This window comes from Numenius arquata, chromosome 12 (assembly GCF_964106895.1).
Source record: "Numenius arquata chromosome 12, bNumArq3.hap1.1, whole genome shotgun sequence".
Classification (NCBI taxonomy): Eukaryota; Metazoa; Chordata; class Aves; order Charadriiformes; family Scolopacidae; genus Numenius; species Numenius arquata.
In genome coordinates this window covers 39,088,655-39,113,917 of record NC_133587.1, presented here as the reverse complement: position 1 = coordinate 39,113,917, position 25,263 = coordinate 39,088,655, and the positions used below count along the sequence as shown (strand labels likewise).

The 25,263-nt window shown below is 41.3% G+C and overlaps 1 protein-coding gene across 1 annotated transcript in view; it reads left to right on the top strand.

Moving 5' to 3' along the window:
- The window catches only part of LOC141471274 (sodium channel protein type 5 subunit alpha-like), a 217,763-nt gene that overhangs the window by 145,951 nt on the left and 46,549 nt on the right, over nt 1-25,263 (top strand). The window contains exons 18-19 of the mRNA XM_074157715.1: nt 11,165-11,311; nt 18,809-18,929. Coding sequence (XP_074013816.1) covers nt 11,165-11,311; nt 18,809-18,929 — 268 coding nt within the window. The remainder of the gene's footprint in view (nt 1-11,164; nt 11,312-18,808; nt 18,930-25,263) is intronic.

Below are 25,263 nucleotides of genomic sequence, written 5' to 3'. Positions count from 1 at the left end.
TTTCTGTGGAATAGCAGGGGAGAGGAGGTGAAAGGAGATGCATAAACAGGGAGTATATGTATATATGTCTCTCAGGTGCACAGCTAGGTAGACATACATAATCCTTATGGGTCCTTTACACTTCCTCTGTCGGTAGAAGATTGTGGACCATATTCTGTTCATCCTGCGCTCGCATAAGTCCAGGCTCATTCATCGTGGTGGAGAGGTAAAGGGAGGCTGGTCTTGGGCAGAACTGCAAAGTTGTTGATCCCAATGGGGTATTTTAAGGTGATGATCAGCTGAGCTTACAGCTCCTGTACCAGTTCTCTTCCCGAAAAGTCACCAAACTACTCTAAAGTAAGCCGTTGTGGCTGTGAGAAATGGGCCCCACAGTGACACACGCAGCAGTCTGAAATTTCAGATGATGAGAAACCCTTCTGTGACTGCACATTTTCCTCTGAGTAATAGAAATGTCTAAGTTTTAAATTCAGCTGCCATTTCTATTATCAAAGCTTACGCTGGCAGCAGCCGTCTTCCTGAAAGCTACCAATTTGTGGCACTGTCATTGAGAGGGGTTCGAAGGAACGAGCCCACCTGATAGCTTCTAAATCTCCTTTGATTACTGAGATGCAAGTGAGATGCTCTGCCGGCTGAGAGAGCCAGGAGACATGTGCCTGTAGCCCACACATATGGTGGAGGGATGAGAAAGAAAAGCTGAACGATTAAAGTCAGCAGAGGCGCAACAAACTGGCAGAAGAGGAGAGAGGCTGAGAAAGGACTGCCTTGAGCTTAATTCATTTGTCATTATTGTGGGATGCGTGTGTTGATGCCGGTCACTGCAACGTTTTAGCTTGTGTCTTTATCTAACCCCCGTCCTTGCCCTGCTCATAGTGGTGGGGAGGTCTCTCCCTGTCAGTCCACAAGATTGCTTTAGGATTTGATGATAAGTTTAGCCTCATACTGAGAACAAGAATAACTGTCTTCCATTTTTCCTCTCTCTTTGAGACGTATAATTTAAACGTGGGTTGTCCTAGCAGGAAAACAGCTCCCAAAAGCTTAGCATCAGCCACAGAAACATGCTGGGTGCATCTTCTCAAGGTTCTTTGAGTTTCTTATTTTGGCTTCCTAGATGATTAAAATGTGGAAAAGGCTTTCTTGGACGTCCATAGAATGTCTTGTAATTGCTTATAAACACCATCTTTTCATATGTGACATCAACTTTCAGTTTCCTGAAGGAGTAAGAACCAGATTATGCGGACAGTAAAATGATGGGACAATTCAGTGTGTGCAGTCTAGTCCACCTGACACAGTGGATTCTGCCAGAATTTACCTGCAGTTTAACTCCACTGACAGTTTCAGGCATCAGAGGGGTTTGTACCATTTACATTAGGTATGTAAGTCCGAAGCTTAAATCTTCAAAATTCCTACTTCAGTATTGCTTAACCTTCAAGGTGCCCACAGCTGTAGCCCAGCACAGTGTGTGCCTTTTTCAGTGACATGACTTTGTGGTTCAGAGGAATCCTGTGATTAACGAACTAAAAGGAGGTTCCAGATGAGTAACGCTGGGTGTCCGGAATCAGTCCCCAAAGTACGGTGTCCTGCACTTATACTGTTGAACTCTGTCTTGTTTCTATTACCCCAGACCTCAGTGATATCCAGGTCTTTCTGCACGCTATCTGGATCCTTTTCTGCATTGATGAGTTCCTACAGTCAGCAAATTTTATTAGTGCAACCTAAGAAAATGGCTCTGCCATTTCCTTGTTGTTTGAGTCAGGCCAACGGGGCTGTTATTGCTTTCTCCCCCTTCTTAAATTTAATTACTACATGTGTTGCCTTACTCAAATGACTGCCCTCAACTTGATCTGTCTATAGCATGCCACAGAGGAGATCCATGCTGCGGTGGCTTGTGGCTCTTGGTGACAGCAGTCTGAAAAGCATCTCGCATTTGCCCCCTCTGCAGTGACAAAGCCAGGCACGGATGCTGCTTTCCACAGAGATAACACCTTTGTATTTTCACATGCAGCGCGGTGCCGAGCCAGCAGCACTTGCCTGCTTGTCTTCAGAAAATGCCATTATTGATTTGTTCCGACGGAGTGCCTAATTGGGTCATATGGAAAGTGCTGGCTGCCTGCTGCCGGGACGGAATGCTTTGCAGCTTCTTACCCCTTCCTCGACATCAGGCACGACACGCCACGGTATCTCTGCCTTTCCATGCACGGCCACCAGGTCCCAGCTCCCACCGTACCCAATTTGTGCCATCCTGATTGCCCAAGGCTTACCCCTGGTTGTGGAAAACCTTAAATAGCAGAGGGTTGCTGCTGTGCCTCCTGGGGCTCACCCTCCCGTGACCTGGCAGGGAATATTGCCTGCGAGAAGGGGACCACGTCTTTCATTGCCTCCCAGATTTTCCCAGTTTACCAGCTGTGCTTCCGAATGTCCTTTTCGGAGACCCCTCCAAGGCAGAGCAGCACTTTTGCTATGATTTTCAAGAGGTTTGGGTCTAGGTCTGCACAGAGGACCTGAGGGGCGTACATTGCCTGGATTTTGCACACCAAATGAGTATTCGTTGCTCCAGAGCACGCCTTGCTTTCTCAACCATATTCACCTTTTTTCATCTTGATTTTTTTCTCCCCTCGAGTATAACCTTGTCTGGGCTCCACCAAATGCATTTCCCACGAAAACCAGGTTTCCAGACTTTAGATGAGTAACTGCCTCTGTACACATCACCGATAGGGCTGGCTGCCACCACAGCTTCTATTCAGTGGTACCAAACCCCACGCTTTTATTCTCCTCTTCCCTGTATTTACTTCAGAATTACTGACTCATTTTATTTCATTTGACAAGGTGAAACGGTTGCTGATGGCTTTTTTTGCATGTTTCTACCAGTAAGAGTTTCATAATTTTGAGGTCAGAGAGGGCCGTAGGGATCATCGTGGTTTAGCTTTCTCATAACACTGGGTCAAAGACTTCAACCACTAATTTCTGCACAGAGCCTGTAAGTTTATTTTAGCTATGATACATCATTTGTAAGATAGAAAAAAGACTGAAATGTCTCAGGTAACAGAGAGTTCACCATCTGCATCTGGAAACGCATCTGTTTCCTTTATATACAGTGGAAATTTTACTGTACAATTTCTGTGCATTACAGACCTGCTCCTAAACCTGAAGTGATTCTATAAAAGTCAATAGAATTATTCCAGGTTGACAATGTAGCCGAAATTATTGAAAATTGCTATTAAAATGTCAGTGCATAAAGGTTTTGATATAAAATTGTTTGTGACAATGTCTTATGCTCCTGATAATTCTAACGTCTATAAATCAGAGATACCATGAAGTCATGTGTTTATTTGACAGGGTGCATTAATTTCAGCCTTTTACTGCAGGAAATATACTTTATTGTCAAGAACTGTAATGCCCTTTCAAACAGTATTTATATTCTGTCTGTTTTCAGTTCCAGTCTGTGGGACACATTCTCTTTTAGTGCAACTGGATAAAATATCTTTGAATTCTGTGGATGACTCCCCGATTCCTACTGGCAGGAGAGTGAGCCCACACGTATACATGCATGCAGCACGCAATAAATCTTAGAGCATCCTTCTTGTCAGCTTTATTTGGGCCAATGTTTTACTAATCATTGAGTAAGATAGCAGGGTTTTTTTCATTATTTTTACATACAGAGTTTGCCTGGACTTCTCCTTTTTTTAAACTGTATATTTTGCTTTGCATTTCTTGAAAACTGCATAGAATTCAATTATTTGCTAATCATTTTTAGCGATAAAATAGAACATTTCTCATTTATTGTCTTTGGAAAATTAGCAGCAAGGCCATTAGAAAAAGAAAAAGGACTGTAAATCACTGCAGCAGATCTAAAGCACCTATGTCCTCATCTTTGCTTCTACATATAGAAAGATATCTGTGTTTATTTTGTTTCAGTACGATGGGGCAGAAGAAGACTTCGTGTCAGATCTCTGCTGACGTGATTAGAGCAGTCACACTGCAAACAAAGGTTTTAGGGTGCTTATTCAGTGCGCGATGGCAGGGAAATATATTTGTCCACAGCATAATGCCTAAGGTGCAGGAAACACAGGGAGCTGATGGAGGAGAGAAAGAGGGGAGAGGGGAAAAAAAAAACCAAATAAAAACAAACAAACAAAAAAAACTACCAAAAAAAAAGCGCGCCTGGCATTGAAAGAACCGATATCAGGCGTAGCGGACTTGACAACATGCATTTGGACAAGTGCCCAGACCACGGACTACGCGTCAGTCACAGCTTACTGGGTGCCATTTCCCAGTATCCATATCCCTCCCTGGAGCAAAACACTGCCCAGAAATGAGCATTTCTCACTGTTTCTCCCTTTGGTAAAGAAAATGCCGACATTTAACATTTTGGACAAAATGAACAGCAGGCAGTTTGCCAGCGGCTCCTGTGCCAAATGAGACAGTGTGTGCGTGCGTGTGTCAGGGGGTTGAAATTACTCCCATTAATTTTGGTCCAAAATAGCAAAATTTAAAATAATGGTTATTTTGTTGTTATTGCCTGTGCTAATATGAAACTTCCTTAATGATCAAAATATTAATGCCTCATTTGGGTGAAAGGTTCCGGGTTATTTCAGGCACTTTCACTCACTGTACCTTGAGGCAAACTTCCAAAATTTAAACTTCCATCAGAGGAGCCCATTAGTTTGAGTTCTTCATATTATACTGCGGAGAGATCCCAATTACCAAAAGAAACATAAAGTAGATTGTGATTAAACTTCAAAATGCAATTTAGCAGAAGGTATTAGCTTGAACTCTGAACAATGAACACTTATGAAACACTTTCACTGCCTATTTAAGCCTATTGAATTGATAACAGGCTAAATTAACTTTGGCAGTCCATCTTTTTGCCAAGTTCTCCCACTTAGACTAATTTTAAGAGTCAACCCTTGGAATAATGAATCTGTGTTTTATTATGGGCAGTCAGTGTGGGAAAAGATCTTAGGCCAGCAAGGCAGAAGCCATTAGAAATAACGTGCCTCGCTCCTCCGCGGTCAGAGTTCAAACACTTAAAATGTTCTGGATGAATCCATGAAGGAGCACTGCTAAACTGCTATTTCCCTCCTCCTGGGACGACATCTGGCAAAGCATCCAGCACTTGTGCAGAGACCAGCAGTTAGTGGCTGTGATGATGTTTGTCTGGCAAAGTTTTAGTTCACCTTTATTCAAAATGAAAGGAAATACCAACGCAGGCTGGTTCCAGGGGAGGATTTGCTGTTAAGAGCCTCTGCTGAGCAGCTGTGGTTTCTGGCCAGTCTCAGCCTTCACTGTTCTGAATTTTAAAGGCCAGATTCTGGTATTTTTATCCAGCTAAGTACTCGCAGGTGCATTATTTTTTAGAACAAGTACTGCACTTTCCTTCCAAACACCTTACAACTTTCAGGGGGGGGAAATGTGTTTCTGAGGTGCACCAGGAGGACAAGTTCTGTGTTTAGCTGCATAGGTGTAAGTGCAAACTGCAATGGCATTAGCTCTGACAGATGACAGCTCAATTGGAAACTCCTTTGGGACCTGCAGACATCCAACTAGAGAGGCATAACTTCATCTACTGGTACATTCACCAGGAGCTGGGCAACAGTTTCTGAACTCGGAGATTATTGTGTTTAACCTGTTTTGCCCATGTTGCTCTTCTGCATGCATGTGTTAGTGATTTGGGTTTTAATAATCAGGGTCCCTAAAAAGGCTGGGTCATTAAGAAAAAGAAAAAAAAAATCCAGATGGATTCACGCGACAAATATGAGCAGCACCTTCTAAGTCTGACATTTGACTGCTCCCTTTGCAACTGATTGTTTCTGGCTTTTGCATAGATGAATGGCAAGTGAAAAGACTGTGAGGGGTCTGAAAAACTGAACAAAAAAATCAGTCTACTAAGCTAGCCTGATGTCTCGTTGTTTCTGCTGAAGTGGAATGATGGACCAGGTGGCGTAGGGTGGAGAGTAGGGATGAGCAGTCTCAAATAATCAGGTTTAGACTTTCTCTTTCCTGTTTTCACACCCTCGCTGAGGAATTTGCTGGACTTAAATTATGTACCTGTGTTGCAATCTCAAGGTAGGACTTCACACACTTTACATGAGTATTTGCAAATGCTGTAGTCTGGCTAATAAAATGCCCTTGTAAAGGAAAGTAGTGTAGCACAAGTCCTCTCTGTGTTTTAGCTATAATCGTAGTGCTGTGGTGTGGTATCGCTTCAGGTTTTCCTCTGATTTCTCATTAAATTGAGTAGCAGCAACTCTGCTTTACAGAAGCAATTCTTCAAAGCGGGTTAGAGAGATTCTTAAATGTGCACACTTAAAATTGACAGCTGCACACCAGCCCTTTTTTATTCCTAGCAGAATAAGTGATATTAATCTTCCCCTTCTCGTATTAAGGAAGCAAGGGGATTTTCCTGATGTATTTGGTGATTTTTCTTCTCGTGCTAAACGTGCAGAAAGATAAATCCACTGATTTTATTGGTGCTACAAGGATTTACATTTATTTGTGGAAGAGGAGAACCAAAATCATAAATGATCTGTTCCGGTAATAAGAATCCACAATTCATTTCCCTGGTTCACGGTTATTTATTTCTCTCCCATTTTAGCTCAGATTTTTCAAGACTTTTCAGAAAGACCGAATTCAGCATATCTGAGAGTTGTCAGCCCGGCAGCTCTGCAGACTGTAGTCTCCTGTTTACACACGAAACAGGTGCCACCCAGGCAGAAATGCAAGCTCGCCATATTTCAGCAGCATTGCAATCTGCTTGCTTCTCCATTTATGCAGAGGTAGGATATAAACAGTTCAGTTTTCACCATCATTTACTTCTTGGCTTCTTTGCAGAGGAAGGGTGCCAGTTACTAGACACAAACTGTTGCTGAGAAAGGATGCCAATTGCTACCAGGCATGGTAATTTTATGAAATCCATAGCTGTATGCAAGGAGGAACATAAACATCAATAATTACTCTTTAGAGTAAACAGTCCCCTCATAACCATGTGTGTCACACACCGCTGAACTGGTTTTACTATACATGAAAAGCTCCTCTGACTCCTATTATGGTTTTCATATCCGAAAACTGGCTATAGGAAGCTTTGCAGGTTAAAATATGTTGTCACCTATTAAAGGACTAATTGCTGTTCTATTGAGCTGCATTTCTCAGGAAGGCTCAATTTCATAGCGTCAGTCATTTATGAATGGCTAAAGCAGTTATTTTTCTGCTGCCAGCATCCTTGTCTGTTGTTGATGCTTCCTCTGATGGGCAGTGTCCCATGGGAAAGCAGGGTCCCAGCTGTATGGCCAAGTGTGTGCAGACTTGTAGGTGGGGTGACCAGGAGAAGCTCCAGCGGCTCTGAGTCTGCTCCTGGAAGTGTCCTGACCATCTCATTCCTGGAAAATGACTGAAGAACTTGGACATCCCTGAAATCTCATTCATGTCTCAAAATTGGTTGTCAAAGAGAGACAGGGATGCATGAGCCTGGTGGGAAGCAGAGAAGATGCATAGGGTTGAAGCTTCCCATTACACTTTGGACTGTGTGAAGGGCAGTTTGAATTTGCACTGGTTCACCAGAGACAGGGGATACCCTGTCCACCTCATAAAATAACTTAAAGTAACTTTATCGTGCCAAATCCTTCATCCTTGATTACTGGCTCTGCAGTGACAGTTGCAAGGGGGAAAGGCTCCAGAGCCAATTCCCATTTCTTCCCTCCACACCTGCTCGGGAGAGGAAGCTTCCTGCTATCAAAGGCTTTGCACATCATCTTTCCCACAACAACTGTGGCCAGGGAATCAGGGAACAAATGTTACAAGCCAGGGTCATGATCTGGGGAGTGAACGAAGCATCAGGAGAACCCATCTGAGCCGATCACTGTCTGAAAGGCAGGTCCTAGGATCCCCTTTCTAAATTTGCACAGGATGGAAAAAATGATATTTCCACAGGGAAGGAGTAAAGTGAATCCATGCTGATGACAGGTATTTGTCTTGTTTTGCCAACAGCAAGTCCTCTTTCCAAAGGAGCGGCATTTGCACTAATCTCCATTTGAGCTTGAAACAATTAGCCGATCTGTGCTTTTCAGAGGCAGAATGCAGTGTGGAGCCTTTGTATTTATTTGTGTCAGCAAACAAGTATGTGGGTCCATGCACAAACACACTTGAGATGTCACCCGGATTATGCTCTATTTTCAATCTGGTTGCTATTTTTCTGGTGCTGCCACTGACCTGCAGCATGCAAGGGGACAACACTGGGTCCGTCCTCCTCCATGTGCTAATTACTGGTGTGGTGTTGGCAGATCATCTCTTTTTATGGCCCAGATCAGAGCAGAGGTGAGAAAACTTTTGGTTCATGCTTTAAAGGGGCTGAGGTCTCTCCTGGGCTCCCAGCCCTCTGTTTGCATGCACAAAGTTTTTGCGAAGCTGAATGGTTTTACTTTATAAATTATGAAAACAACTGAATCAATAAATATTAACATAATGTGTATTGCCTTGGCAACATGGCACTTGATTCAAAAATTAAAAACAAATTATATAAACCACCCACGGTGAGGAGCTTTACAGGAGATAAACCTGCTGCCGTTGCTGCCAGAAGAACGAATCATCTGGAATCAGAACAAAAGCAAACAGTTCAAAGTTAAACAGCGTAAACCAAAGGCACCTTTCCCCAGACAGGTCTCCACTGACCGTCAGGTGCTGTGTGCTGGAAATGAGACCATTGCATCCCGTGAGAGTGGTCTACCAGGGCTGGTGTCAGTTGTTTGCGAAAACTCAGTTGGTTCCCTAATGCTCCTTTTGGGATCAATCTGTAAAACCAGATTCTTTTGAAGAGTCTATTTTTCTTAAGGATTTTCTCCCACCTTATAAATTTGCAAGACAAGTCTGAAAACACATGGTGATGCACAAAAATTGTTGTCTGAGCTCATGCGCCTGTTTTTCCCATTGGATAATTTGACAGGATACATTTCATCAGTTTTAATTAATGTTAACTCATCAAATACTTGGTACAAGTATGATTTCTGGGAAGTAGCTGGGCCCACGTTTCCTGGAGTTTAGTCTCTAGGAAAGTGTTGCTAAGCCTTGGTACCACACAGAGGGGTTAGTAAATAGAGAATCAGTGTAAGTTTGGCATTTGACTCTAGTTCAGTGCAATAATTTGTTTAACAACTTGAGTGTTCGTCAGATCAACTGATCTACACAGTCTGTTCTCATACACTGCATAGTTTCTAATGAATCTGAGTGCACAACCTTTCTGCATAAATGAACTTGAGATGTCACCTCAGATTGCATTGCACTTTTAACATGAAACAATTGTTTCTGTTGTTTTAGTGCTATAACCAATACCATGCCATTAAGATTACTTGGTGCTATGTTGTATGCACATTGCATTAAAAAAACCCTTTTTATGGCTGAGCGCCTTACTTGCGCATACTATGTGTTCCACATTAGCTTCTCCCCTGACTATTACACTATTTCCAAAGATGCGCCCTAAAGAGTGTTACTTTTTGACAGGAATGGAACTGTAACTCGATGATTATGGAGCAGTCTCTGGCCTGTGAAGATCAGTGCTAAACTGTGCCTAGAAATTGTATGTAATACATTCTTATGCAGAGGATACAGGCTAGGACATGCATAATTTAATTTATTAAAGTTAGAATATATTTTAGACCACATGCCCTCTGAAGCAGGAAACAAGTAATTTGATTTTAAATTAATTTGCTAGAAACACAGAACGACATTTGAAAGGACTGGTACAAACCTGACAGTCCGAAAGCATTTATACGGAGAGCAATTTGCTTAACCAACTGCTTCCTTTGTGTCATCTGTTCTTTCAGATAGTTATATTTGGAATAAAGTGTTTTTCTGCTCCTAGTACCTCTTGAGGGACTTCCTGTGGCGATGTGGCTTTAGAACTGAGGCAGGTAGGCTGAGGCTCCCTGGGGAAGGGAAACTCACTTAATACATGAATAACGTTGAATGTCAGTCAAACCAAGTTAAAAAAAAAAGGTGGACAGGTGAAAGATAAATAGGTTTAAATAACTACTGTTGAAATCCTGTTATGCTTGTAATTTTTTTTCTCAGCATGGAAGTCCTTCTGTAAGCAATTCAGCACAACCCTTTGAAACCAGCTAGAGTTTTATTAATATTTTAGTAGCAGCGTTAGTAATGGCATGAACGATGGTAGTGCTGTGATGGGCTATGGAGTTTTCAGAGAAACCCCTGCCTCAGGTGAATCAATAAACTGACACTGATTTACACCAGCAAAGAACCTGGGCCTCCAGACGTAGGGACCAACCCTGCAAATATACTCTCCTCTGCCATTAGTCCTGGGAGTACTTCTAGAGAGCTCAACAGCAATAATCATCACCCCAGGAAGAAGTGGGTGAATTTAATGGCACCACTCATACTAGCAAGCACTGGGTCTAGTCAGATGTGTTTGTAGGAAAAAAAAATTATTGCTCTGATTCCAGAGTCCATCCCTTTTTAGCGAAGTGCTTCAGGATGCATTCTCCTTTCAACCTGTGGTTCAGTCTCATTGGCATCAGTGGGTGCAAAGTAGTCTTAAGTGTTTTGGTGAATAGGAGCCGCATACGTTTACATGTTTATCTGCAGTTTTTCCATATCTACTTTTCAATACCTTTTATCTCTTCCTGAGAACTTTGCATTTTCCTCCCCTTCAATGTGTATCTCGTCTCCTCTGGGTGCATTTTTTTCCACACTGTTTCAAGCATACTCGCAGCAGAGCGTTGGGTATTGCACTCCTGCCTTTCCCCAACTGTAACCCTGAGTATCACCGTGGCTTCAGAGTACACCCCTCGGTTATTCGACTGAACTGCAAACACCTTTCTGTGCACCTCAGGTCACTGAAGGAAGCTTGTGTCTCAAAAACCAGACTCAAAGTAGAGGTTGGAAGGGAATTTCCTCCTATCCAGCAACAACAGCTCAGAAAAAAAGTTGGCTTATTTGTATTTCCATTTTCCACATCCAGATATCTTGACATATCCAGTTGCTAAACCTCAAGAGTTACATTATAAGCTTGTGTTATCTTGTTTCTTGCCATTTTCCTTAAGTTGTTGTCCTCTGACAAGTATAGTCCAGGCTATTTTCTCTTCTAGCCGGGGAGTTCTCCTTAAGAAATAAGCATGCTATCAAAGAAAAAGAAAATAAACCCATCTAGGATTATTTCCAGCAGGAAAAACAGCTGCAGCTGAGGGGGCAGCGATGCCAAAGCCCAGGCGTCCGGAGTCAGAACTCTGATATTTGTGAAGAGTTAAGTGAGTTGCACGTGGATAAGCAGTTGAAGGCTGAGCCACCACCTCCAGTAGGGCAAAAAGAGGTAACAGAAACAACTTTCCTACCTGATACTGCATGTGATCTATTGCACCATCTCCGTAGTGCATGTCACTGATTTATGTGGGGTTTATGGCTTGTAAAAATACATGTTTGTCAAGTGGTAGAAAAGCAAAAGTATGTAGTGGGTATTACGGTCTTAGTAAAAAACAGAGAGGATTTTGTTGTTATAAAAATAATTGGAAAGCTTGGAAAATGTGCATTATAAATTAAGATGGGATTCCAAGAGGCTTGGGGAAAAAAAAAATATCAAAACATCATCTGTAATGTTACTGTCTTATTTTAGGAGCAAATATGAGTGTGTTTTCTCACTGAGAAGGAGCTCTAAGTATGGCATCTGCTGACTTGGCAGATCTCTACCTGGAGTTCACTGGAAGGCATCTGCTATCTGTCACATATTACCATTTCTTTTCGGGTTAGCACATAGACCCAAGAAAGGTGCAACAGTTTAAGTAGCTGACGTGAAGATACTAACTACTAAGCCTTGGTATCATTCAGTTGATGTTTGCCAAAGTGCAGCTCACTCATTGTTTCTTGATATGTACACATTGACATTTATTTTCAATTTGTAGGATGATGTTGTCCTTATAAACATGAACACTAAAAATGTATGTGTTTGTACTATACATGAGTGACTCCAGGCTTTAAATTCCCTGTGTCCTGCTTGCTGACTTGTTAGGGTTTTTTCCCATTCAGATTTAGCATTTTATTGACGTATAACTTTGCTTTTATTATTAGAGAGTGATGGATTCCTCTCTTCAAAATCAGGAACTGGAGGTTTTGGGTGATGTCCTGGGAGTTTGGGGGTCGGTCTCTTCTCCCAAGTCACGGGCGACAGGACAAGAGGAAACGGCCTCAAGTTGTGCCAGGGGAGGTTCAGGCTGGATATTAGGAAAAATTTTTTCACTGAAAGGGTTATCAGACATTGGAATGGGCTGCCCAGGGAAGTGGTTGAGGCACCATCCCTGGAAGTGTTCAAAAGACAGGTTGACGTGGTGCTGGGAGACATGGTTTAGTGATGGTGTTGCATTTTGTTGTTTTGTGGGTGTTTATTTTTGTCAGTTAGGTTGATGGTTGGACAAGATGATCTTGAAGGTCCTTTCCAACCTAGAAGATTCTGTGATTCTGTGATTCTGAGTCTGGGGAACTCCACAGCTCCTTGAGATTGGAACCAGTGGTGATTTGGGGGGACTGAATTAATGAAAGGGAAAGGATGACATAGTTTCAACATGCATCACACCTCTCCCAATTCTGCTATAAAACTGCTGGCAAGTTTGTGCCCAGCAGGAGCAGTCCCATGGAGAAATCTTGACAGGACACCAGGAAACAGACCCATCACAAAAGCCAGAGTTCATATTCTCCAGGCCAGCTGATTCATATTGTCGTGGAATTTACTGAACTAAACGTAGACACCTGCATCTGCACTTGTCATCTGAGGCCCCTTTATAGTCAATGAGGATCTGGAGCCAATGTAGTTAGCTAAATGTGTCTCATCTCCGACCGAAATCAACATTTAAATTAGGTCAGATGAATCATCTTCTAAAAGTGCCTGTTTCTCTCCATTGACTATAAAGGGAGCCCAGGGTAACTAGATGAGTTGTGCACTTAGGTGAGCTAAATTCCTCTCACAGTAACCAGAAATCCTCTAGCCATGAAGGATTTCTTTAAGGAGCAATCCTCCTTGCCAGAATACTTCTTGGCATATTGAACTTCATCTTCAGAAAGAAAAGGAGGTAAACTTTAAAGGAAGGAAACTCTAATCATAGAATCATACAATCATAGAATGGTTTAGGTTGGAAGGGACCTTAAAGATCATCTAGTTCCAACTCCCCAGCCATGGGCAGGGACACCTCCCACTAGACCAGGTCACTCAAAGCCCTGTCCAGCCTGGCCTTGAACTCCTCCAGGGATGGGACATCCAGAACTCCTATGGGCAACTTGTTGCATTGCCTCACCACCCTCAAAGTAAAGAATTTCTTTCTAGTATCTAAGATGTCTAATATTTGACATGCCAGTCTCAGAAAAAAAAAAAATTATATATTTACCAAAGAAACCCAAAACTTTAAAATAATGAGATGAAGCATTGTAACTAGGAGAAATCAGAAGACTGTTCCAGGAATTTTTCTCTCAGGGGATTAGGTATCCTTCATGTTTAAACGTCTTTTTGAGATAAATAAACCCTGTGATCCTAATACGGAGGTTGGAAAACTATGTCCTTTGTTAGTGCTATAATGAAATGTCATGATAAAACAGGAACACTCTAGCCTTGATATATTCAGAAACATCGTGATAAAGAAATAATCCCCATTTCCTCCCTCGACTTTCAAAGGGTCCTGGGACACAAATGTCACCTTTCTATAGTAGAGTATAATTGATTCTATTTGTGGCTGCTTAGAAAGAGGTGGAGGAATATGGCAATAATCCAGGGATGACTTGAAGTCAAACGGAAGTTCACATGAGGCTATGAATGCCAACATGAAAGGGCAAAGCCCAAAGGATACTATTTTTGAGGGCCAGATCTTGCGTGGATATTACATACTTACAGTCCTCCTATTCAGAAGTAATCTTTGTGCCGGCACACAAAGACATGCTAATCATCTTTTTGATGAATGCCCCAAGAACTTGTGACTAGCCAAATAAAACCAGCAACTGCGAGGAAGTAACTTAACAGATTTGGTATGCCCAAGAGGCAGGGCTTTGAGTGATTCAGTCAATAACAGGAAGCACTGAATGCGTTCTGAATAAAACGCTGTTGATGTCAGGAAAGGATACATTATATGATTAAAAATTAATCCAATATAAATCACCAGAAAGACACCATAGCAATAAAATCATTGATGTCTCAGGTGCATAAGACCTCAGAGAACAAACAGGTTGATTTCTCTACCAAAACGCTGTCCCATAAAATATTTTGTACAGCTTTGTGGAATTTACCTTTAAACGTATCAGGCAACTTAGATTTCTTCATTTGCCAAAGCGAACAATTGACTTGCTTGGAAAAAAATTTTATGGCTGAGTATATTGCCTTATTAACCAGCCATTTTTTTTAATTTATTTTTTCCCTTTCAAAGTATCATTTCATTACTGTCTTTTACCAATTTTATCCATCATTCTGTTTTTATGAATTAATATCACTTAATTTAATAGACTGTTGTTTGCTTCCTTTTGTCTTTGGTTTAACCCCTGAAATCACATGCCACTGTTCTTTCATTTCACTATTTCTTGTAAATTAGTGTCTCTGTGCCCTTTATTTGACTTTTTTTACCTCTTTCTTTACAACTCCCTCAATTGGTCCTTTTTGGAGGGTTTTTTTTTGCCAAGAAGTAAGCACAATATTCCAAATACAACTTTCATAGAAACATAAAGAGAGGAAGTAGCATCTCGTTATCTAGAAAAGATGCTTTCATATAGATTTTCTGCATTAGTATATCCCACTGCAAAATCGCGTCTAATTTTTTAATATTACTCCAGGTTTCCAGGATTTTCCTTGAAATTTTCCTGGAGCTCTCTCATTTGTACTGTTTTGAGTCAAGTCCCCTTGTGCTATATTCTCTCCATGTTTCACTTCTATTTTCCTTTCTGCTTCCTTGGTTTCAGTACTCTCTCCAATTTTATGTTATCGGCTAACACGAGGATTGTATCGGTCAGTACCTCTTCTATACCTTTAGTGAAGATAATGCTGACTCTAATCCCTACAGATCTCCTCCTCTGAAGACAAAGTTTGTGTTATATTTGGGTCCTTAGGATGGCTTTTCTCCACGGAGCAATGGGTGAATCCAAGCCAATTACAATTTATTTCAAAAGTAGACTTTTCTATAGTAGGCATCCAGATATTTTCTTAAGGTTTATATATCATATGTCAATTTGATAGATTAAGGCTGTGATCTTCATAGGTGAGGGAGAGAGGAAGGGAGATAAGAGAGTTAAGCCTTGAACAAACATCAAACTTTCAATGATATTTCAGCATCTCGCTGCTAAAGGCGTTTTGAAAGACCCATTCAGATCAATTTGCCGCTATTGTAGACACAAGCAATGGGTGTGGAAGCCCTGTCCGGGTACTTAAAACAGCCGCTCCACCCAGAAACTCATTAAAAACTAACCTCTGCAGCGTGAATTTGTGCACTAGTGGGAGGTCTCCAAAAAGGGGCTTCTGATGGGTCCCGTTGCCTCTGACTAGTACACCTCCTCCACTCACTCCAAGAAAGAAAGAGGAGATTCTGTATTGTCCTCTTTGCACCCCGTTTGTGCACAGTACCGTTAGCAGACAGGAGAGCCACCTCACTGCCATTACGACTCTATGACATTTCACTCCAATAAAGCACTCTCCTTTTCTCCTCTGAGTCTTTATTTAATTTACTTTAATCACAGGCTACGGCAAGTGCTTAGTGATCTGTGATTCCCATGATTATTCCCTTTTCCTCTTCTCTAAGCTCAGTGTTGTGTTTACTCCACTGCTGCTCTCCTGGGCTGTTTCCAGTTTTCCATGAGCATTCGCTATTGATTGCTAATGGTGTGTTAACTTGGTGTATCGGATCTCTTTATGCCCTACAATGCACCTTGTCTGGATCTGCTGATTTACATATGTTTCAGGCTTTCTAGATATTTCTCTACTTACATTAGTACTAATTCTAACAGGCTTCTCCCCCCCGCCCCGGCCTTTTTATTGATCGCCTTGTTGGATTCTTTTAAAAAGAGTTTATTTTCTTAGGCAACTGAATTTTGATTAGTTACATCTCCCTCATCAATTGTTATTATGTCTCTAGCCCTTTTCTTTCCATTACTGAGTTCATGAAAATGTTCTTAATCCCTTTAACCTTTTTGGCAAAGAGTAACCTTGGCTTCTTTCCTACAAGCTTTCCTGATATTTCCTTCCTCTCTCATACATATGGTTCCCTCTTTTTTCTAGTCCCAATTCAGACCCTCAAACCTTTGTCTAGTGTTTTCTGAATCAGTGTTCGCCTCTTCTTCTTTGAAAGCTTTTCAGAAGAAATCCTGGTTTGTTTTGCATGTTCCCCATCTCCCTTTGATGCTGATGGATTCTAATATTTTCTGAAAACCGCTCCTGATAAATAACTCTGGACAATTCTTGATTCTTTAAGATGTTTTCCTCGTAGTCTATTATAATTGCACTGTATTGTGTTCTGTGAATTTCCTAACCTGTCTCTGCTAAATACAGCTCTCTCATTGACAATGCTATCGAGCTGACGTTGTTCCCACAGTTTTCTTTGATTTCTGTCTATTGGTAGGAATTATATCCAACAAGGCTTCTTTTCTCATTGGAACCCCTATTTTCTACATCTTACAGCTGTATATGATTTAGGACTATTTCAATGATGTGTGTTTTGACGTCTTCATAACAGAACAGATAATGACTAAATGCATTCCCTAATGAAAAGTATCAGAAAGTTCTGACTGTGCTAAAACTTGGTATGACATTTTTTTCCACCATCATATACTGCTGGCAGTCTGTAGAAAATGGGCTCTGTACGACAGCTGCATTCTGAATATGGATTTTTTAGAAGCTTTATCCATGTCTTTGACCTGTGCTTTCTGTTCTGACTCTCTTTTTAAAAGGTCTCTTCTCGATTGTTTGCAGTTCTTTTTGAGTAGAGCATTAAAAACCCTAGCCAAGACTATGACCTTCTGGATGCTACAGCTAATTGCAAACAAGTAGCTTCCATCCCCACTTGCAAGCATTGCTGGAATGTTTAATCTTGCCCATTTTACCCCAGGTTCAGCATTTCTCTGAATTCAGCTATAAATTTTGCATCGACTGTGTATACTGGAAAACAGAGGGCCCATTTCCACATTAATAATAAATATATAAAGCTGTACCTGTTCTCTAACTCCATCACCATCGTCCTCATGAAAATAATATTTTATGTGTACGTGCCATCTCTCATATAACTATCTCACAGGTTGTTTATAAGCATGGGTAAGTATAATTGTCCTCATTTTTTTAAAATGGAGACAATACTATTGGAAGATAAAGCACAAAAATACTTCAATACGTACTCAGAGAACAGAATAAGGCAGTTAACAAATGACCCACCTCTCCTGACTCCTGCTTATGGTTATTTTGCATTGATATGACACATAGAAGACACCAGCTTTGGTGTTGCCCACTTGTGCCAGGTAGTTCTCTAATACAGCCAGAAACAAACTGTGAGCAGGGCTGGCAACTAGTAGATCTTTCACTTTAGTGGCCAAGCTGAATAATCAAGTAAAATATAATTTTGGATTAATACAAAACAGAAATGTTTTAATCTTTTTAGTAAAATAAATTATGGGGGAAATCCCATTTTATTCTAAAGAAAATGCTTTAATTCTGTTAAAATGAAGTTTTGACCTGAAATGAAATTTCTATTTCATATTTGGGTGACTTATTTAAACACGTATCATATCTCTTTTAATATCAAATTCAGCCAAATTTCCAACTACACCATAAGTTTTTTATCAAGTTCCTTTGCTGTATTCAGCCCAATTTCTTGCATAGACTTTAAAACAATTTTTGAAAATAATCTATGCCCCAGAAATTTTTATCCAGATTTACTTGAGGATTCCTGCTCTAAATAGATAAGACAACCAATGCTTCAGGGAGCTGGATTATTCTTGTCCCCATTTTCCAGAGGAGAATTTGAGAAACTTTGAATTTAAACAACGCGCCTAAGGTGGTGGTGTCAAATATTTCAGGAAAGCAGTAGAGCCTCTGAAAGGCCTTCAAAAGCCGTGTGTCCCTCTTCCTACGTCACCTAGGGACCAAAAGTATGTAGCTAAAAGGCTAGGGGCCACATACTGTGGTGGAATCTAATGATGAGGCAGGGGTGGATCCCAGGCATCCCACCTGGGATGAGGCAGGTGGAAGAGCCCTCTCACACGCACATGCCTGTGGCAGCGTGTGACCAGACCCTGGTGATAGAGAGACTTAACTCATCACAGTGGGGAAGCTGTGGCAGCAGGGAGCAGAGCATGGTCCTGCCTGACAAGGTGCAGATTTCACCCATCAATTGAGAGTGAGGAGCCTCAGGAATGAGGCCCCAGAGACAGGAACACAACACAGGTCCTCAAATTCGTCCTTCAGCATTTCAGGAACTAGGTCCCCACTTCTAATCCCGCCCATCCGACGGTGTGAGCCTTCAGGACATGCAAGCCTTAAAATCATGAGTGGTTCAGTCATTCCAAACTTCCACCTACCATTAATATTCAGTGGCTGTTCGCAATCTTTTTATGGTTTGCATCTCTTTTCCTTTAAAAAGTAAGTTTTACGTGTTAACTTTTGTTCTTCTTGATGGGTCAAATGTTAGTTCACCACAGGGTAGGTAGAGCTGTCACTAGAGGATTGGGCACCGTGTGAAGTGCATGGCGATGTCTCTGTTGTGGTGGCTTTAGCTGGGATATTGGTTAGTGGAATAAAAACTCAGCTACTTCCTTCGGGGCAATTGATCAATTTGTTTTCCTCATCTTTGCTCTTGTTGACAACAAGCTTGATGAAATCAGTCTTTCTGAAGGCAGCACAGTGGATTTGACAAATCCTGCAGAACTGCTGGAGCAGATCCCTGAGTTTGCTGAGGAGCTGATGGAGCCTGAAGATTGCTTCCCTGAAGGTAAGGGCCTGCATATTTCACTGTACTGCTGAGGCAAGAATCCTCCTCTTCTCTCAGTGAACATCTCTCCACCTTCACACCACGTTGCTTTGGCTGCTTGCAGTAGTATTTCACTGGATGCGGTTAATTTCTTAGATACTGTGATGCTCCAAACACGTACTCAGAATCGCTTGTTAACATTAGCCTTTGGATTTACAAGGCAAGATAAGCCAAAAGTGTGCTCTAAATGTGCAGCTTCTAATGTGCTAGGCTTTTTTTGTCATGATTGTGCCATACAGGGTTTTTTTAATACATCGATTTTTCTAACTTGGCCAGTGAAGATTTTTGCCTTCCAATATGTGTGCAAGATCAAATTTGGTGGCGAAGTAACCAGATCAGGATGTTTTTGTGGCTGAAATGTGTATAGGCAGCTAAAGGAAACTTTCTGCAGAGTTCATGAGTTCCAGGACTCTCTTCCATTTATTTTAAAGTGCATTAAGATTAGCATGTCCAGTAGCTGTCATCTGATCAAGAGTGTGCTGTATAGGGTATTTTACTTAACTATTTTAGATAACAACAATTCACATTTACATAATTGCTTTTAATATCTGAATAAGCCAGTATTTTATTAATTTTTTAACACCAAGCTGCTCCAAAACACAGGTTTAAAACACAATTACATCAGAAGATCTATTTTTAAGTCAATCCATAAGGCAAATAACATCCTAAATTATTTCTTCTTAGAGTGTGTTCTGCTCCAAAAATGATTCCTCCTTTTTCTTTAAATCTAGGTTAGTAAAAATAGGGTTAGCTGAATGTTAGTATACTCCCTTGAAAATTCAAGGATTATTATAAATAAAAACAGAGCTGCTCAGATGGGATCAGACAGAGATGATTTGCTGGGTATATGAATGCCCCTGAAGTCAGCAAAAATGTGCATCTCTATATGTGTGAGAAAGATGATTGAATGAGGTAAGGGAGCCCTGCAGGGCTTACAAATGTCCCTAGGATCTAAACATTTTTTTGGCAGCTCTGCTTAAAAGTGGTAGCCAAAAATTAATGCAGTTGATGGAAGAATGCATGGTACTACGCTGTAACTATTCTGGCCCATAGAATAACATTTAGAAATCAGATCTGGTGTTTTCATTCTTTCACAATATATTTCTTAATGAGGCTAGTGAGCAGCAAACTATGTTGTGCACTGCAAAGTGAGAAATTACATTATAATTGCTTAAACAAGCCAGTGCTGTAAGACCAGTGCTAGTCATATGCCAGTTTACAAATTCTGGAAGTGTGGTTGGCCATGATCGGCTTCCAATTTTTAAAAGAAATAAGGCGGACACCACACAACCCACCGCTTCATTCAGTGCACAGCCCTGATTCAGTCCCAGGGCAGTAGGGGGGACTGAGCCGTAATTTGCTCTGTCTTAAAATAAGCAGAACTGCCTGAAACTCCATCATGCAGGACCACATCAGTACCAACACAGTTCCAAAAACCCAACTGTTTCAAGAACATGCACTGCTGTTAATGGGACACAGGGTAGCAAGCGACACTCTTCCAGATGGATCGCTGGAAGCATTAAGCCAGTTTTGAAGCCCGTTTGTCTTCCTGGCAGCAGAGAAATGTAGAAACGAAAGCACTGTGGGCTGAACCCCAACCTTGTCCTGGGTTACATCCACCCTGCTGGATCCTACTCCCTCCCCCCCAAACTTTCCTGCTCCTGCCTTTTGCCGCCTTTTATTCCTCATCTCTCCCAGCTCCTCACCAGTCCCTGTTCAAGTCAGGGTGTTTTTCTCTTCTCCCAGGGCATGGCCAGCTGAGCCTTGAGCTCTGCATGCGAATTGAAGGAAAACCTGCCCCCAGCCCTTGGCCCGGTGAAGGGTGTCCGGGGGGCACTGGGGATGCAGCTGCAGGTGGTGTCCCCCCCAACATATCTGCTCTGCTTTCCTGTGCAGCACATATCCGTGCAGATTTTTCAGAGGCTACTGTGTAGGCTAAACGCGATTGCATTCCTCATGAATTTGGCAAAAATGCGTAAACTTGACATGCGAATGTTCGCTCATAAAATTTCAAGTCAAAGTGCCATAAACTGAAAGTCCAAATGATTCTTACCGTCGTGACATTAAGATTTGTTTTTATTTATGCAGGGAAATAAAGTGTTTTCCCATAATCTTCTTCTATTAAATGCCTTCCAATATTTTTATCCAAACTTAACCATTGCAATTAAACCTCATGCAGTTGTCACTTCAGTCTAGTTAAAAAACAAACAACGGTCTCATTAGCTAAGATATTTAGTAGGTTATACACTATTAAAGTGGAATTATTGAAAGGCAAGCACTGGGCAAATTTATCTAGTGTTTCCTTTACTGGCTTGTATAAAGAGATACAACAATATTGGGTATATTTGGGAGAATGACCAGTTAATACTTGTGACAGAAGGAGGTTAGGTGAGATGAAGAGAAAGAGCGGGGGGAAGGGTTAAGTTCTTACCTTGTTAGCTCACCAGCTATCTAAATTCAAACTATGACATTTCTAAATACATCCAGCATAGGTTGTGTCCTGAACAAATATGTTCCAGATTCAGCCCCCTTTTTCAGATAACAAAGGCAATGAAGATAATGCATGTTCTTGAAATAGTTGCTGAAAGTTTGCTGAGGTCACAGTTTTCCCGGAGTTGGGTGACCCAGATAAACCATAGGTCGTTTTTCTTGGGGAGACTTGTTAATTCGTTATCATCTCAAAATAGCTTTGATTAGGGTCAACGGGGAATATTCTAGGGTCAGGAAATGTGAAGCCAAGGTAGGGTCACAACTCTGGCAGATAGAAAGCATTGCTGGGAAAAACCTGATAGAAATGGAGAGATCATTCTTGTTGCCAGTTGATGGGAAAGCAACATCTAGGCAATGCCAGCTATTTGGGTATTTTTTCCTCCAGATGCCTTGCAACACTCCAGTCCTGTTACCTCCATTGGTATGTGTTCTCTGCATCAAAAATTGCTATCTGTTTGGACGTTCCCTTCTGTGTCTCCTAGAAGGTCGTCCAAACAGAGCCCCCTGGCCCCAACGCGTTCCTCTCTCCCAGACCCTAATAGGAGAAAGGTTTCACCAAGTCCTCAAGCGTAATTCCCCGGACAGAGCCCGCTGGCAAAGCTTTCAAAAGAACATCGTCTAATGGTCGTGTGAGAATGAGCTACCTTGCTCAACGCGCGGTTGATTGCAACTCGTGACACCGAGGACGGCCACAAACAGTTTTTCATGTGACCATGTTAGGAGCAATTATCGCGGCTGGAAAATGCCATTCGCTAAAGTGAAGTTCCTCTGATTAATGGGGGGATCTGTGTCATGCCCTCCCCAGCCGCAGTTAGCGGCTGTTCAGAAACGAAAAAGCAAAGAGGAGCTCAAACGGAACGTAAAACTGAACAAATCTAAACTGAACGATGGGGACTACCACCACATAATGTTTAAAAGCTGAGTAAAACCAAACCAAGCCCAACAAAACATGTTAACTGTCTTCCTAGGGAAAAAATCACAGAACAAAAACAAGTTTTAAGGTACCTTTTTTTCTCTAGCCATAATATCTGAGATAAAGTGGGGGTTTTTTCCATCAGGAAGGACATGCTAGTATTTTGTTGTATCTAGTTTTTAGACATCATAAAACTCTTACAGTCATATCACGTGTTCAGATTTAAATTAATTTGGGTTGGACAGGACATCTATATTTCAACTCATCCACCCCCTCGCTCAAAGCAGGGCTGACATTGGTGGTGGACCAGGCTGCCCACTGCCTTTGCTTCAAGGCATCACATCGTTGTTTGTAGTGGCCTCCGAGAGGATATGTTTGGAGGAGAGTAGCAGCAGATAAACAAGAAATGTACCCTTGTAAAGCCCTTGGAAGAGTAAAAACACCTGGCAGACCATGGCTTTGTCAGATGCTCTCTTGGCAGCACCCAGTTGCAGCACACAAGAAAAGACTCAAATCTCCGTGTGTGTCTCAGGTACCCGAATGCTGGAGACCGTGACGGAAAATCTCTTCTCTGTTAGTCCTAGAGCTGCACAATATAAATCCCAGCCATGCATGCCAGTGGGTTAGTGGGACCAGAAGATGAAAAAGGGGGTAAATAAGGAGGGTCTGCAAAGAACATGTTCCCGCCATGCATGGGGACATACTGATGTCTTGGGAAGGGACTACAGCCAGGCTTGCTTTCTTGCTTGAGCGTACACAGCAAGCCAGACTGGTCATTAGAAATCCAAATTGACAGAGATATATATATATATATATACATTAAAAACACATTATGAATACCTGCCTGCTTGAGTTTATGCTGAGGAAGCTGTATTTCCTTTGTGTCAAACCAAGCAATGCTGTAACCAGCATCCAAAGCTAAGAAAAATATCTTTTTGTTCTAAAACTGTGTCCCAGTAATTGGGAATTCCTGTGTAAAAGTAACTGTAGAATTACTGCAGTTTGAACGCAAGGCACCAGACATATTGGACCACATTATAGAAGAAATTAATTAGTCTTCCTGGTTTACTGAAGAGAATCAGCAGCCCAATCCAGCCAAAACATATCTACTCATTTTATGTAAATTAAAATATACATATTGGTGTGAACAAGCAGTGGATTTGTAAAGTCTTTACTCATAAGCCTGAAATAAATAGGCTTGGCTGTCATGCATGGAGGAAGTTTTTGCAATATAGCTCCCACACTTATAAAGGGATTTTTTTTTCCCAGTGCATCAAAGTAATGCAATCAAGTCTGACAACTCCATGATTATAACGCACCAGGCTAGAAAATGTGAATGTGGAACCAAAGGAATATTTACACAAAATGCATTGTAAATCAAATTCCTCCAGCTATTTTTTTTTTTTTTTTTGGTAACTTGTTTATCATTGTGGCAGATGCTTAGGTAAGAGCTTTCTCTGTCACACCTGCAGTGGAGACTGCAGTTTACGACCCATTTTAATCTTCAGGTTTTGATTGTGCTGTAGGACATCCCAGTGACTGAAGGAAGCAAATCCTTTGTTATGAAAACCAAACAAAACCGAAATAATGTCATGGTATACCAGTGCATGTGGAAAGGTTTCTTGGTTAATAGGTCTCTGTCTCATGAGAAATGGTACATAATGTGAATTGAAAACAGACATCTGTCTTGGACATGTTGGCCACTAATGCAGCTTCCTGGTTTACCAGCAAATAGCTTGACTCTTTGGGGCAATTTTTTCTGTTCTGTGTTTCTGTCGAGCAGTAACCTGTTACCCGAAAGGCCTTAGTGGAAATGAGTCAGTTTTCCTCAAAAAAGATGTAGCCCAACATGAATTAGGGTGGCAAAACTAAGTCCTGACTAAATCACAAGGTGGTCAGCTTCTTCTGCACAACCTGTTCCCTACTAGCATTGATTTCAGGGGGACAGCACAAATCTATGAGACAAGGCAGTATGAGTAATGCTGTTATAAGAAATGCCAAAGCGTTTACTCCTGCCTTGTCACTTGCTGTGCTAAAAGGTGTTAATGAATAGTCGTCGTCTTGTGCGTAAAATAGCTTTCAAAACCTGAAGCTGGGATCTGCTGACCACCTGCCTTGGTGTAGAAGCCAGCTGGAGTTGTGATTGCTCAGACCCTCACCAAGTCATGCCTTAGACATATTGAAATGGGTTTGATATTTTGATTTCACAGAAATGAAAAAAAAAAAAACAAACCCTGTTAAAATGCTGACCAACATCAGGTAAACTTTTTTGTTGGGTATGTGAAGCTTCTAATTCAGCATTTAAGCTTGGGCCAAGGTCACCAGAAGAGTAAGATACCAGAATTACGAGAGAGTTCAGAAAAGCACAGGCATAAAATAACAGTCAGTGAGGGAAATCAGAAAATTTGAAATGGAAATAGAACTTTACTGATTCATTAAAAGACCTGTTTGTGGTCCGTTTTCTTTTTTTCTCTCAGTTTTCTGTTTTTCTTTGTTTTCTTTTTTTTTTTCTGCTTCATATATGGATAGTTAAATATAGCATTTCGTCTGAATTGCAGCCGGCATGATTATTCATGGAAGTGCTACTTGACATTAGTAATTGTATCAGAATCTGGTCTAAACATTTCTGAATTGGGCCTAATCAAAAGCATGGGATTTAATAGCGCTGTGATTTTGGGCTGACTCATCTGAGAAGCTATTTTGGATTTTTCAAGGTATTACTGTCAGTAACTAGGACTGGTTTTTTTCAGATCAGAATTGCATGAAAGCCGTCAAAGAGCATTAAAAAAAAAAAAAAAAAGATTAGTAGTCCTAGCTGGTTTTCTGTCTTTAAAAATACCTCTCTGTACCTGTAGATTATCAGATGGAGGCTGACTGAATCAGCAATAGCCT